At 27.7% G+C, this 15771-nt stretch overlaps 1 protein-coding gene across 9 annotated transcripts; it reads left to right on the forward strand.

Annotated features, from left to right (window-relative positions):
• The first annotated feature begins 485 nt into the window (after positions 1–485).
• LOC8280414 lies at positions 486–7348 on the forward strand. Of its 9 annotated transcripts, none has more exons than XM_025159829.2 (10): positions 491–693; positions 868–1015; positions 1504–1543; positions 1668–1774; positions 2432–3589; positions 4568–4605; positions 4680–4902; positions 4992–5142; positions 6063–6140; positions 7139–7348. In XM_025159829.2, the coding sequence occupies exons 2-8, from the start codon at positions 872–874 to the stop codon at positions 5088–5090; spliced, it is 1809 nt and encodes a 602-aa protein (XP_025015597.1). In that variant the 5' UTR covers positions 491–693; positions 868–871; the 3' UTR covers positions 5091–5142; positions 6063–6140; positions 7139–7348. The 9 variants fall into 9 exon arrangements, with proteins under 9 accessions (XP_048234217.1, XP_025015599.1, XP_025015600.1 ...); XM_048378257.1 differs by lacking the exon at positions 7139–7348 and adding an exon at positions 6799–6991 and having other exon boundaries at positions 502–693; positions 1420–1543; XM_025159828.2 differs by having other exon boundaries at positions 503–693; positions 1420–1543.
• The last annotated feature ends 8423 nt before the right edge of the window (positions 7349–15771 follow it).

Raw genomic sequence — 15771 nt, forward strand, 5'->3', positions numbered from 1 at the left:
AAAATATTACTTTATTCTATTTCATTTTTTTTTAATCAAATAGAGATGCAAACATTTATATTAGCATATATAATTGAAATAGAAAATATAAAGAAATAATAATTATTTTTATGCTGTTTTTTTTTTGTTTTAGAAAAATAAATAAAAATAAAAAATAAATTCTTCAATTTATTTCTCACCCATCCAAATAAAAGAAAAAATAAAAATTAATTTTCTCTTTTCATTTGACTCCTTTCTAAAACAAGGATACTAGAGAAAAAGAAAAAAAATGAAAATTCAAAACATATGCTGTACCGCTTTTTGAAGAAGCTTCTCGTTTCCTTCAAAATCCAAGACTCACGGAACAGCTTCTTTTGTACTATTAAGTATTATCTCAAGATAGATTACAATCATGTGCTCTCGTTACCACACAGACTCTTTCATCTCTCAACTCATCACATTTAATCATTACTCATTGAACGACTCTTATCTTCCATAAGCAAACTTTACTCTTCTTACTATACACCTATGTCCACTCAAACATTTCCCCAACCCAGTGAATTTACAAAATCATTCACTGCCTTTCTCCGTTATTAGCATTAATGCCATTTCTGTCTAGATTTTGAAACCCACACAGTAGCCGACTCTTGCCCGAGTAAACAAGCAACAATTTTCTCGCAGTTTCCTTCACTTTCCTGGAAAATTTCTAATCTGGTAAACAACTGCCACGTGTATCTAGGTTAAATCATTTTGTTATGCAGGGAGTATTTAGTGCTGTAGTTGTTTAAATAATACATATATATTGCATCTTTTTTATGAGTATATAGTAAAGAGTTTTAGAGCACATTTGTTCTTATAAGTCTTTTTTTGCTGTTTGAATTTTGAAAGATTAATGTCAAATTATAATAATAAGCAAGGCGAAGAATTTTATCGAAGTCTTTCGAGGAAAGAGCTTCAGAGTTTGTGCAAGAAATATGGATTGCCTGCTAGAAAGTCAAGTTCTGAAATGGCTACATCCTTGTGTTCTTACTTTCAGGTAAAATTTCAATTCGACTGAAGCTTTATTCTCTTATTGAGTCTTCTTTTTTTCACTGTTATCAGCTACTTATGCTACTTGCTAGAATTGATGTTAATTGAACTTATTATGCTCGTTAGGTTTTTGAATTAAGGCATCTTATTGAAGTAGTGAACTCTGTAACAGCGACTGTGTTATGGTTTTATGGTAGCTTAGATTGAGTTGGAGTTTCAAATCTTGATGAAAACAAGTTTATATGGAGCTCAATGCATTTGTCTACCATGTGTTTGTATTTTTTAGTTACTTGTTTACCTTTACGTTTTGGAGTTAATTTTTCTTCTTGAGATGCACTGTGGTTTTGCTGTTTCTTTTTTTTGCCTAAATATGTAAGGCAAGCACCTAAAGTTGATATTTTTACATTGCAGAAGAAGGATTTAAGTTTGATATCCTCATGCAAGAGCGTAAATGCAGTGCAAGAGGTTTTACTTTCTCCATCTTCATTATTGCAGGTTCAAGCACCAGTAAATTTGATAGGGCATGTTATAAAAGGTTTGTGAAAAAATTTTGTGCTCCAAAGTCTGTAAGTCTGAGTGGTGACATATTTCTGGGATCTCTCTACTTACCAAATTGATTTTAGATTTTTATGAAAGTTGACTGAGTGCTTTGGTAACAGATAACTTTCGACTAAGATCTTGTCCTAGAGAGGAAGGTAGCAAAGGAAACAGAAACATCACAGGCAATGAATTGGAAAGTTGCTTGGAACATAGAGCTTATAATAAGGTTTGGTTTATGTTATTTATATATTTGTTTTCTGAATCAAATGTTGTTTGAAAAGAGTTCATTGGCTGAAATATGCATAGGCCTGACACAATGTATCTTCCTCCCTTTTGATTTATTTGAGATAGGTTTTAAAAGCTTCACAAGTTATCAAAATGTATCCTGTTACAGGTTCTAGGAATGCAACTTGAAACAAGAATATTCACTTTAGAAAACAGATAATACCCAGTGAAACTTGATTGTACTGCAACTTTAATAATAAATGACAATGGAAAAATGCTTTACTCAATTGTGAGTTTATAATATGTATAAGGAAGGGGAAGAAATGGTGGAAAGTTTATGCCTGGATACTCACCTATTTGTCAACCAAGTCTGTTATCTTTTAGGCTCCTTTTTGCCTGCATCATAACTACTGCTAATTCCTTAAGCCATGTTTGAGATTATGGTGGGCAAAAGTGCTTATAAAAAATGTAATAAAGTTAAAAAACTGCTTTTGGTGAGAACCAAGTAAATTGATGCTTTTTCCAAAAAAAAGTTTAGCAAAAGCAGTTTATAAAAAATAAAAAATAATCAATTAAAGCAAAAATATTCTAAACCTGCTTTTGTTACCCAACAGCAGTTCTACAGTCTCTTAGAAAATTTCTTCTTGTGTTTATACAGGAAGCTTGTGGGCATTCAATTGATTACTTTCAAGGGGCATCACAGTCTTTGTTCATTTCTCGATGTGCTGGGAATGATGTCATCTATAAGGAGCCCTTGTCAATCCTTAATGGCAGGGTGGAAGATACACCTCAATGTTGCTGCAGAAACATAAATATAGGTGTCTGTCCTAAAGAGAATATCTCTTCTGCAATAAGAACTTATACTAAAGTTCCTGCCTCTTTTGAGTTCTACGTCAATTCAGAGGAAGGAATCAAACTGTGTGTTGATTTAAATTCAAGTCCTTCAGACTGGATTAAGAAATACAACAACCAGATTTCTTTATGTAATAATGTGGGAAATGCCAAGTCCCAAAGTCTTCATCAAGAGCTTGGGCGCATTGAAGAAAGTAATAAACAAATGAGAAGTTCCATTACTGCAAGTGTGGATCCTGGTCAAATCAATGATGACCATATACAAGCAGAACTTTCGCCAAGTTTTAATTTAGAAAAGAACAATATAGGCATTGATCTTCCAAATGGTGGAAATAAGTCATCAGTGCCGTCACCAGCAAGACTATGCAGTGTAGTTCATGCAGAGGGATCAGGCTGCATAGAGGAAGACGAGGGACTTATCGCACCTAAACCTAGTTCTGGTATGCAGAAGCAAATAATTTCTAATACAGAATCCTGCAGTAAAATTGGCTCTACTGCTAGTTCTGATTTGCAGAAGCAAATACATTTTAATACAGACTCCTGTACTAAAAATGGGTCTAGTGCTACTATTGATTCAGATGTTATGGATACTCCAACAGAAAAGACAGCTTGCAATTTTGTTGTTAGTTCCATATCTGATGGCTCGGTTAATCTAAATGCAATTGAGCGTCAAAATTCAAAGCATGATGATGAAGTTTGCAAAAATTCGAAGCGGCAGAACTGTAGTAATCTTGAGAATAACTGTGTTATGCTTCCTGGATGCATCGCCAGTTGTTCTGCAGAAATGCAATTGTCTGAAGCTGGGAATTACTGCAAAGACACTTCATGTTCACCTAATAAAAATGGTGAATTCTTGGATCTCGATGATTCAAAGAACAATATAGGAACTGAGCAAGCTGCATTAGCCACCTCAAGTGAGAATAACCATTGTGGGAGCCATTTGCCTTCATGCTCTGAAGAGCGGGTACAGCCTTTTCTAATATTTTCACATGAAAATGCTATCCTAGAAAATAGAAGTTAATATCAATTTTGTTGAGTTCTTCTATTTTGGGAATCTGACTTGATTATTATATTGTCGAGTTCTTTTCTAATGCATTGTTAGGTACATTGGTTAAGAATTGACACATCAACTGTATGATTCTAGTTATTTTCTTACATATTAGTGTTTTCACAGTTTTCTTGCTTTATGTTTTTTCTTCTTTTGTTATATCTGTCACTGAGAAAAATAAACCAAAGGTAGTTCTCTCTATCTGGTTTTACAGTTTTCTTCTCTCTTCGGTTGACAAGAAAACTTGCTTAAAATATGTGTGTGAAGTAGCATATTTCTATGTATTATGCACTTGAGATAAGTTATTTTGGCAAAAAGTTGCTCCTTTGTCTTATTGTGGTTGGGGTAGTCAACTTACTGGATTGATTCCAAATTAGTTGGGCGTCTTTGTATGATCTGTTTCCTCGATTTTACCTGATTTGGCGATACCGATTTAGTAATATGTGCAATGGTTGGACTGGCTTTTGTTCTACTCATTATGAAGCCCTTAGACTCTAGTGCATCTTCCCGAATCTAACTTTCTGTTAAGTCCAACTTAGTTCAACCTGCAGGTAGTAGTTAGCTCATCTCATATGGGGATATTCATTCCCTGTTTACTAAGTTCTAAGTTTTTTTTTTTTTTTTTCCTTATAATAAAACACAAAATAGAAGAAAAAACAACAATAGTTTTCTCTATTAGAATTATGATGGCTGCAGGCATCATATAGTAATCCTTTTCGACGTGTTTTCAGAACTCATTCATGAGCAAAAAATTAACATGCTAACTATATTTATATAATAATTTTTTTTGGTTTCCAGGTTAAAAAGGAAATTCTTTCTTCTTATCTGATCCTGAACTTTTTGTTGCTAACATGAATTTATGCATCTGAGTTGATGATATTTGACATTTTGCAGGATTCAAGCAACATTGCTAATGGGAGGGAGAGTTCAGTGTAATTTCTGTTCTTCATAGACGGTTTTTCTTTTCTTGTTTCTATTTGGGTCATGATCTGACATGTATAGATAGATATGTCCATTTCAGAGGCTCACAAGTTGACAACTCAGATGAGAAGACTTGTTTAAAGTATGAAAATCAGGAGTCAAATGAAGAGTTTTCCAGAAAGAGGCCATTTGTAGACAGTGAAAGTCAAAACAGCTACAGTAAGCGTGATGCAAAAATTTTAAGAAGCATGAAGCATTCTATTATTGGAGAAGTTCTTCCCAGAAGGTCCTTGCGGCTTGTCTCTAAGGTTCCTTTTAAATACATCACTTTGGGCATACAAATAATTAGTGCACAATAGCACCTTAGTGTAACAACTCATATTGCTTTGCGTCTCAGTTTATGAGCTGTGCCTTACCACTCTTTCCCGAGTGTATTGGGAGTCAAACCATTCCACTTCCATATGGGGCTGAAACGATGGGTACTCATCCTTGTTGAGCTATTGACTCTGAGACCATGTATTTAAGAGTTAGGGAGCCCAAAACAGCTGGTAGGAATCGCACTCAATCTTTATAAGAGATCCTTAGAAATTTGTTTGCTAATCAGTTTTAAGAGTCCTTCACATTCATTTGTTGTTCATTTTTAACCTTCATTTCTATTGTTAGTTATCCAACAGTAAGCTGGATCTTAGAGTGTTTAGTCTCCTCTGACTAGTTCAGACTGACTATACATACAAACTTGATATTAGGCTGTCACTAGATAAGATCTACACAGGCTAGTTAGCCATAAGGCTGCTGGAGATAGCACTTTTGTGATATTTTAATTAGAAGAGAACTATTTATCCGTTGGAATGCACACTTTTGCTACTATAGCAAAATACATAATGTTCAGTCTGATATGGTGGTATACTGCTTTGTGTTGGAATATTCTAATTTTGGTGCCATGTTTCTGTACAAGACATTTTTCTGTTGTTTAAGGTAAAAATGCCAAAAACTAAATGTCATATGGAGCTTGAAAATACTTGTTTGCGTTCTAAAATAATTTGGAGTCCTAACCTGTTGAGGAATCAATTCCTAAAATATTCTATGCTAGAGATAAAACATCTAAAGTAGCCGGATCCAAAGTTAGCCTCTTATCCAACACTTATTTAGAGTCAGAGGATAGAAATCAGTTTTGATTATCAAAATTCTTGAAATTGTCCATGAAAGTTGGAATGGATATAGGTGAAGTCAGCTCTATTTTGTTGCCGAGTTTGTATATATATATTTTGTTACTCTCAAGTCATATGCAGAAGTTCGAAATTAGAAAACGTGAATTAGTCTTCACCACTTCTGGAGCATTTGCCTTGTGATTTTGTCTTTATGGAACATTTTGCATTGTCCTAACATCAGTTGCTAGTTCTCTTTTTTTTTCTTTTACTTATATCAATGTGGTTAAGTGGTTCATTCTTTGTTCAATTTTCCATTCCAGTGAGTTAATGAAGTAAATGCTAGCAACGGTCCAAGAGATGGTTGCATTATGTATCTTCATTCTTTGATCCTATCAAAGGTAATTACATTACTATCCTCTATATCATCTCTTTCTGCAAATCCATTTGGTGTGAGCAAAAGTAGTTTACTTCAACTGTTTGTGCATTATATTTAAAATGTTTTGTTATCATTCCATTTAAGCAGTCCTTGTCTGCAATGTTAGAGAGTGCTTTATTCATTACAGTTATAAATCCCAACTAGAAAAGAAATTACCAATTAGAATGTCATAATTAGAGATTAAGAACAGATCATACTAGTTCCACTTTGAGCGGCACCGTTCAAAGAAATGGATCTCAAGGTACTTATTTCTTTTTGGCTCCTGGAGAAATATCTAGCTTAAATTATAAGAAGTTGAAATGAAAAATTGGACTATATAGCCAAATGTTTTAACCTTTTCTTAAATCGGGATCAAACTAGGCATCTTCTAGTGAATATTTGATAGGGTTATATAAAGTAAATAACAACGTTTATTAGCTTTGCACTTGAGAAATAAAGAATTCACATACAATTTGTCCAAATCAGTTATGGCTTAGTGGTACTTGGCACCTTTGTAATGTAAGATTAAGTTTTGGTGCAAATACTAGGTCTCTCATTTTTAGATTTTGCTGGAGTTAGACAACTAGTTTCAACCAGCGGTTGAATGCCATTAATCTTACCAGTTTAATTGTTGGTCGTAGACATGAACAAATGGGTAGCCGGACTGCTGCTTTCACGGGGACATTGCTGTGTGTTGAATCCATAATGGGTGTGTAATAAATAGATCTGAGCAGTATCAGGAGGATACGGTCTAATTGCTGCAATTAGTCCTTGTAAAACGCCTCAAACACATTCATAAGATTTAAGCTATTATTTCTAGCATGAGTTAGGCCAGAGTATTATCCAACTCTTCCATTCTCTTGAATCGTAATTCTTGTTTCCTCAAATTTCTGCTTCATCAAAGATCACTCGGGGACGAAATATAACATGATAGTGTGCTTTTCTTAGCATGCCATCTTATTATTTCTCCATTTGTTGCAGGCTCTACATTCTTTCCGAGAACAATATTGACATAATAGAATTTACAAGATATTCTACAAGGTATTGAAGGCCTTATAATAGTCACAAAAGCTGATATGATTTGAATATACAGTATAACCATCATAGGTTAGCAGTTGCTGATGTTTCAGTAAATTATTTGTATCCCATCTATATTCATATATTATATAATATATGTACTTTTTTGAGTGAGCACCTGATTTGTGTATTCTGTCATATTTTTAATTCTTTAAAGCAAAAACCTGTGACATATGTTGAATGCATGAATCTTGGCGAAAAGCTCAGTCCAACATCTTGTGCCAAAAATCTCATTCGTTTGTGCCTTGGCTTTGGCTTTAGCTTGATGAATCTACATCAATATGATGTAGCTATGTGCTTTCCTGTTAATTCATGAATTTTTTTCTGAATATTAGTTAAAATGAGAGACTAATCTTCGTGCATGTCATTATATGACACCTTAAAGATATGTAGAATAGATCCTGATTTTAACCCATTTCCTCCTATGACAAAGACATCCGTTTTGTGGCAAAAGGCCCAGGAGGACAATCCAAATTCGTAAAATCTAAACCCACCGTACCTAAACAAATTCAACCGAGTGATATAAAGCAAATATTTATCTTAGAATAACATTTTGTTATCAAACTATTTCATAGGTAACATGCCAGAACATTTATATATATATATAAGTCTGAATTTTTGATCAAATTAAGTCTGTCATAAAAATATACTTTATCTCTCATCTTATATTTTTTTTTTTATATAAGCAGTGGACCACGTAATAGAAAATAGTGATTTCTTACATTTGTCATAAAAATAAAAATTTACATAGTTCATACTTATCAATTTGAGCTAGATGTCGTGCATAAGGTATGAACTCTATTAGATGGTTAACAATAGTTTATTTAACAATGATATGGTGGATGATGAAGGCGCCCACATCCACATGGTTACTAATTTTATGGGGGAGATTTCAGATAATGAAAATAGTAAACATAGTAGTAGAAAACTTGTAAGCAAGTTTCATAATTCGTTGTACTCTCTGAAACAAGCATCAGGCTATTGGAATCGACTCGTCATTACTCATAAAACAATTAACCAACACTTTATTGCATTTCTTGTTTAACCACCAATTCTTTGTTCCAGGAAACTTGTTCTTCAAGACCTCAGGTTATTTTTAAGTTTTAAGTTTATTTTAATTTATTCTTTAAAGAAAAAAACTATATTTTTAACAAAAAAAAACTCTCAAGCATGAAAAAGATTGTAAATACTGCTTCTGTTTGAAAATTCGATTCAATTTTAAGAAAAAATTAAAATTTTGATAGAATGTAATTAAAATCGAAGTTTTCAATGTTTTAATTTCTTGCAATGCAACATATACAAAACAATTGTCCCTATTTCTTGTTCGTGTTTTATAACTAATTAATAATTAAATTTCACATTTTATTTATGATATTTTAGGATATACAAATAATTTGTGATAAAATTTAGGGATTAAAATATTTTTCAAAATAATAAGCTGAAATGAAGACATAGATATCTTTGACAGAGGAACTTAAATATAACCTGAAAAGTCAAATTTAATTCATTATTTAATTCATCTTCAAAAAAGAATAATAAAGAAATTCAAGTGTGAGATTTCTATAATTCACCCGAAAAGTTCAATAAAAGAATAATTTAAACTAATAAATAAATTATAAGTGAATCTAATAGCATTAATTAGAGTGATTACCACTTAGGTTGTAGTCAAATGATTCAAGTGCTTTCACATGGATATGGGTTCCAACATTGGAAGGCATTCAAATCTTATTTTTATTGAATTTTTTCATTTAATTTTAAGATTAGTATTACAATATGAATTTAAATTTTATTTTAAACTAGTTATGGCTTTATAAACATTTTACAATATAGAAAAACTTGTATAGTCATATATAACTGGAGCCGCTATTATTGACCGTATAAAATAAAATTAGGGTGTGACCAATTCTAATAATGTGGTGTGAGAATTAGAGAGGCTTTCACAACATTGCTCTTGCTTGCTGAAGAAATGGATTTGTGTATGCATTGAAAACCATAGAGACATGGATTTGCTCTTCTTGTTTTATATTTGTCACCTTTGGTTCCCTTTTGAACAGCAGATTTCTATTACTCAGTTATGTAGTTTTGTGGGGCTCAAGATTTGTTTCTGTAATATATATATTATAAAAGTGGCACCAAGACACAACTAATTTTATTCTTTGATTGGTTTGACTCTTCTTTCCCTTGTCCCACCAGTCAAGACCACCACTCAGTTTTTTAAATCTTTTTCTTGTAATGTGAAGTTTTAGTGAAGATATACTTTAGCCAAGTGACAAAAATGAGATTGCTCAATGAAAAAATATAAAAAAACAAATAGTAATGAACAAAAGGAAAATAGCTTCAATTATAAATCCAATATGTTGCCACATAAGATTAGTTCAATGGCTTACTTATACTATTTTATTATGTTATGTGAAACCTAACATTAAAAAAAAACCCTACTCTTAGAATTTGTTCTGAATACTGATAACTATCAATTTCTAAACAAATTAAACCAAAAAATAAATAAATCAATAGTGCAATTAGCAGAAATGTAAGTCAACAAAATCAAGAAAATGAATACATGTCAGATCCTCCATTTTTCTAAAATATCTTTTTTTAAAGAAAAAAAATTAGCAATCAGAGTTTAACAGCATATCTAATGTACTATTTATATTATAAAATGACATTTGTAATGTATTTCTTATTTTTTAAATATAAAGTAGAGAGTCAATTTAGCTCTTTAAATGCCAAACTTTACTATCTATTTTATATTTAATAAATACTATACAATTTTTTATACATTTGATTTAATGACATTTATAATTCTTATTTTTCTATCGATAAAAGTTTAAAATAAAAAAAATAAAAAATTAAAAGTATTAATACATAATGAAATATAAAAAGTCTATTAAACTTAAATAAAATATTCTACTCTTTATATATGAATATTTTTTAAAATATTTTTATTATAAAAATTATATTCTTTAAAATAAAAAGCACAATTAAAGATTCTCTAACTAAATTTATTTCTCTCAATAAAATAAAATAAAATAGAGGGTGAAGTTCTAAAACATTATCATCTATTTTCCAGGGGTAGAGATATTTTTTTCAGGTTAATAATGCACTCTATATTTTTATTTTAGTATTTTAGTATCAAATCATTTATATAGTACATTGTTATATAATTTCTTTTATATTTAATAATAAATTATCGCTAAACTATATTCTTATAAAGTGATGTTCAATGTATTATAGAATTCATAAGTGTTATTGATATATTATTAGAAGATATTTAAAATACAATTACAATTAAAAGGTATACTCTAATAAATTACTACAAAGTGTTTAGTTAATGATAAATTACTTAAGAATAATTTATTTTATCAAAAATTTATAATACTCATATTTATAATATATGAAAATTAGAAAAAAATATAGCATATTTTTAATAAGCGCAAAAATATTTTAAGAATAAAACCATTGTATCTCATATAGATTTTTAAATTTTACTGTTTTAAAGTTTTAATTTGTATAATTCAACCATCTTCGCTTCGATTAACCATCATTATAATATTAATTATGTCTAATAATATAAGTTAAAAGTTTAACAACATTTAACTTTATTGTTTGATATTAGATTGATCTTATTGGATTATTGATTTTTTTATCACAATTTGATAGTCAAATAAAAAAATTAGAAATTTATTAAACTCTAAAAGTCACATTTCATATATAAACAATATAATAATAACAGTTGATTGAAGTAAAGACGACTACAAATAAGAACTTTGTAATAGTGTAACATTTTTTTTATTATCTAAAATAAAAATACATATTCATAACTTTCCAAAAAAAAAACTACATAATATTATTTTAATATTTATTCCTGACTTTAAATTTCGAAGATCTAAACATGGAATCTTTTGATCACTAATTTATGAGACTTAATAATCTAAACCATTGTAAAATCCCAAGAAGCAAAACAAACACCAAACTAGGATAATATTATTGAGGAAAAGAACTATATTATTTTCTGTACAAGACAAAACTAAGCATAAGAAAAATAAATAAAATTAAAACAAAGATATATATAATAAAATGCATACTATATTATATAATAAGATAAAATAAATGTAGAAAAGAATAGGCGGCAGAAGCACTGGTCCCAGGAAACACCTTTAGCCATATCATTAATTCAATATTACCTCTTCTAAACAGATTTGGGATGCCTTCAGTCTGTCCACTGACGTGGCTTTCAATTTCTTTTTCTTTTTTTCCTTTTTTTTTTTTGTAAATTTTCTGATAATAAAAGAAAATAATTTTAGTTATTAATGTGACAAAATGAGATGTTACATTTTAAAATTAAATGCCAACGCCTAAACAAGTCAACTAATTTTGATTAGTCTTATCAATTAACTAAAATTGTTTAATACATTAATCACAATTGAAAAAGATCTAATATACTCATTAAACCATGATTATAATCTAATTTTTATACACAATAGACCATTAATAATACTAATAATATGACAGTTAAAATAACTTAATTAATTTTCTTTTCATTTAAATTCCCAGAGATGGGATTATTAGGATCATGCCAGTGACAAATAAATTTCCCATTCCCTACAAATTTAATGAAATCATAATGTTTTGGTAGGACTAAACCACAATTAACTTCAAGTTACAGTGTCATACCCCACTTTTAAAATGTTAAAGAAAAAAAAAAAAAAAGTTGCCATCTTCATTCATTTGAAAGTGACATTTACCTCCAACTAACTAATTAATTTCGCAACAACTATATACTATAAAAATTCTTATTTAAATATGATGTATGTTTTTATTTATATATTAAATTGATATTTAATTACTGTTTTTATTAAAATATGTATCGATCATTCAATATAAAAATATAAAATATTAAAATATATATGTCATTTTTTTATTAATTGCAGTGTACGTATTGCGTTTATACAAGGATTTTAAAATATTATTATTTTTTAAATAAAAATATTATAAAGAACAGATTAATCTGCTGAAATTTCATAAGAGGTTATTTTTATAAGCCTTATGATGCTGCTTCTCAGAAATATCCACCACTTTGTTGTGCAGAATAGGATACATTATAAGGCAATATTGTGGGGATAATGACAGATTATTAGTGAAGATTAAGAGTGAGATGCTAAAACTTTGCACAAATATGAATATTACTTTTTTTTTCTTTTTATAATTTTACAGGAGAATTTATATTTTAATATATATATTTATTTTCTTTCGTAAGATGTTGCTATTTTTTTTCACTCCTTATAAAAATAATAATTTAAATCCAATTAATATTGGTATCATCTACAAAACAGTGAGGTCTGTAAATTCAAATTCTACTTGGAACCAATTAACCCCAGCATTTGTCTTTTTAAATGGAATTAGCATTTAGAGGCGTTCATATTCATAATCCTTGAAGAAAAAATAATAATTTTATATTCATAAGAAATTAATGATATGAAATTATTTTCCTTTGAAAAATAATCTTATTCTATTCATCCATTCAGACCTATCTGGATTTTTAAAGAGCTTTTACTTTTTAATATAGAGATTTCGAGTTCGATATCCCTCTCTACATCTTGTAGAATTAATTCTTTACAGAGTGAAAAACTAAAAAAAAAATATAAAATTCACGGTAACCACTCAAAAATCTCTCATTTCTTTTAACATTAACAACTAATATATATTATAATCTATTCACATACATTTGTTTTTACTATATGCAGGAATTAATACTACATACATTCTCTTCATATACAGTGAAATTTATGAAAATTTAATTTTTTCTAATTATAAATTAGTGATATCACAATTCAGCTTTTACAATTTATGTGAATTTTTATTCCTCAACTTCTCAATTTGGAGAACTTAGCACATGGTGATGAGAAAATTGTAAGCATAAATGTAGAAATAAATAAATAGATGAGACAGGAAAATTTCAGTTTCCTTTGTTAGGTGAAATTTATTTAGTTATAATTATTAATATGAACAATTATTTTTTTAAAAAGAAATTTTGAGAAATATATGCCTTTTCTTTTTGAGTAAAATAAGTAGTAGAACATGTTTTAGTGTACTAACAAAATGTGCTGCTTATGATTACAAATTATTTTTCTTAAATGAATTTGTGTCGTGAAATAATATTATTTTAGTCGTAAATTTAAAATAAAAAAGAGTATCAAATGTAATTAATAAAAAGTATAGAAAATATATTAAATATAACAAAATTTTGTATTAAAAATTGTATTAGAGTAATTGTATAAAGAAGAAGAGTTTTGCAAATTAATTAATTTTTATGAAGTGAATTTATTTGATCTGCAAATAAATTGAAGCTCATATGGGAAATCCCATGAATGGAGATTAATATATATTATTGAGATTCCCACAATTTATTGGATTAAATAGGCAACTCAAATTCCACCATATTATTATAAATGGATTAGATGTATTAAAAAAATGTAATTTATCATTATTTTCTGTGTCTTCCCTCCATTTTCCCCTCTCTTCTCCTCCATTAATGAGTCTCTCTCTCAAGTTACAGTTTTAATTACTCCATAACCATGGTTTAGGGACGGGAAATAAGAGACAGAGTGGTGGGACTTGGGTTAGAGTCTAAAATGAAAAAAAAAAATCCTTATTTTATTGGGTTAAATATTATTTGGCTGTGAGGTTTAGTTTAATATATGAATCAGTTTTTATATTTTTTTTATTTTAATAAAATTAATTATTATTTTCTTCCGTGTTAGTTTAAAGACTAAATTAGTAATTTAATATTAAAATTTGATATTTAAATTAGTTCAAAATTAATTTTATTATTAAATTAAAATAAAATCTTATTTTTAACATAATTTAATTTTAATCTATAATTAAAATAATAAATCTAATATTTTTCTCTAATTTTTTTATTTTTAATACAATTTAATTCAAACAAATTTAAATATTTTAAAACTACTTATATTTATTAATTCACTATATAATTTAATTTTAATTATTAATATAAGATAAATATTTCTAATTAAAAATTATCATTCTATTATTATTTTATTATATATTATAACTAAATTATATAAAAAGTAAAAATTAAATTAAACAATCATGTCTTAATCTAGTAAAATAATTTAGATTATTAATGAAAAGGATTATGATAATCTTATATATTAAAATAGAACTTTTTATTAACTATTCAAATGAGATTAATACGAATATAATTTTTATTTTTAGTACAATTTAATTTTAGTGTCTAATAAAAATAATAGGTTTAATTATTTATTTTATTTAAATGTTTAAAATTAAACTACTTAGAAATTTAATAATATTAAACAAAAATAAGTATTTTAATATGTTTAAATTTTTTTAGAATTAAATTATACTAAAAAAATAAAAGTTATAACCAAGTAAAATAAAAAAATTATTATTTTAGTTAGATACTAAAATTAACTTGTGTTAAAAATAAAATATTATTCTAATTTAATAATAAGATTAATTTTGGATGAGTTTGATACTTGATAATAGTTTAAGGATCAAATTATAATTTTAAATTACCAGTTTAATTTTTAAATTAACACGCGAAAAAGGTAGTAATTAGTTTTAATAAAACTAAAAAAGATTTAATATAATAAAGTAAAGTAAATCTGAACCATATATTAGTTCAAATCTCAAAAATAAAATAATATTTAATCTCATTTTATTTTATTAACGAGTTACCATTTGAATGCTAGTAACAATAATAAAATTCTTTTAATTTTTATATATTCACAAATTAAATAATTACAAATTTTATTACTATTAGGCCTTTTAGGATAATATATTTATATTTGAACAAATTAATACCCATATATATATATATATGATTAGCCTCATTTATATGTAAAATAATTTCAGATTATTTCAATAAATAACATAAAGTTTAGTTGTATTTAGTTATATTTAATATATTTTTATTAAAGAATTCATAATAAAATAATAATAACAATCCGTCTAATGTTTATGTGCAGATAAACAATTAATTATTAAATAAAATAAATAATTTTATAATTAGTAAAATGAATATATTTTTTAAAATAAATGTAAGTATGATATATTCATAATAAAGTATATGTTTTTGCCTATGTTGGCTTTTAATATTTTATGATCTTAGTAATATAATTAAGCTTTTTATAATTGCTAAATCTCTTTTTTGCTTATATTGGAATATTAATTTTAACATCAAATTACACTATTACTTAATAACAAAAAAATAATTCAATATTCATTGGATCAATAAAACAAAAAAAAGTACAGTATTGAATGTATTTATCCAAATTCTTCCAAGATTGGGAAATATTTATTTAGGCAGAAAAGGAATTATAATAAAAACTAAGCTTTAGAAGGAAAAACAATAATTAGAAGGCAGGATTTGGTAATATGACCAAACCAATGCATGAAAGTTTCAAACAAATCAACTGAAAAAGATAAATTCAAAAGAAAAGTGAAAAAAATCAGAGGCATGAAAACATCAAACTGCATTAACTACCTATTAAATG

This window comes from Ricinus communis, chromosome 8, assembly GCF_019578655.1.
Source record: "Ricinus communis isolate WT05 ecotype wild-type chromosome 8, ASM1957865v1, whole genome shotgun sequence".
Classification (NCBI taxonomy): Eukaryota; Viridiplantae; Streptophyta; class Magnoliopsida; order Malpighiales; family Euphorbiaceae; genus Ricinus; species Ricinus communis.

What these genes read in the sequence shown, in the direction of transcription:
- LOC8280414 (XM_048378257.1), top strand. Translation starts at nt 872, where the DNA reads ATGTCAAATTATAATAATAAGCAAGGCGAAGAATTTTATCGAAGTCTT. An exon ending in GATAGGGCATGTTATAAAAG is followed by an intron (nt 1,544 to 1,667) that starts GTTTGTGAAAAA and finishes CTTTGGTAACAG; the next exon opens with ATAACTTTCGACTAAGATCT. An exon ending in AACATAGAGCTTATAATAAG is followed by an intron (nt 1,775 to 2,431) that starts GTTTGGTTTATG and finishes GTGTTTATACAG; the next exon opens with GAAGCTTGTGGGCATTCAAT.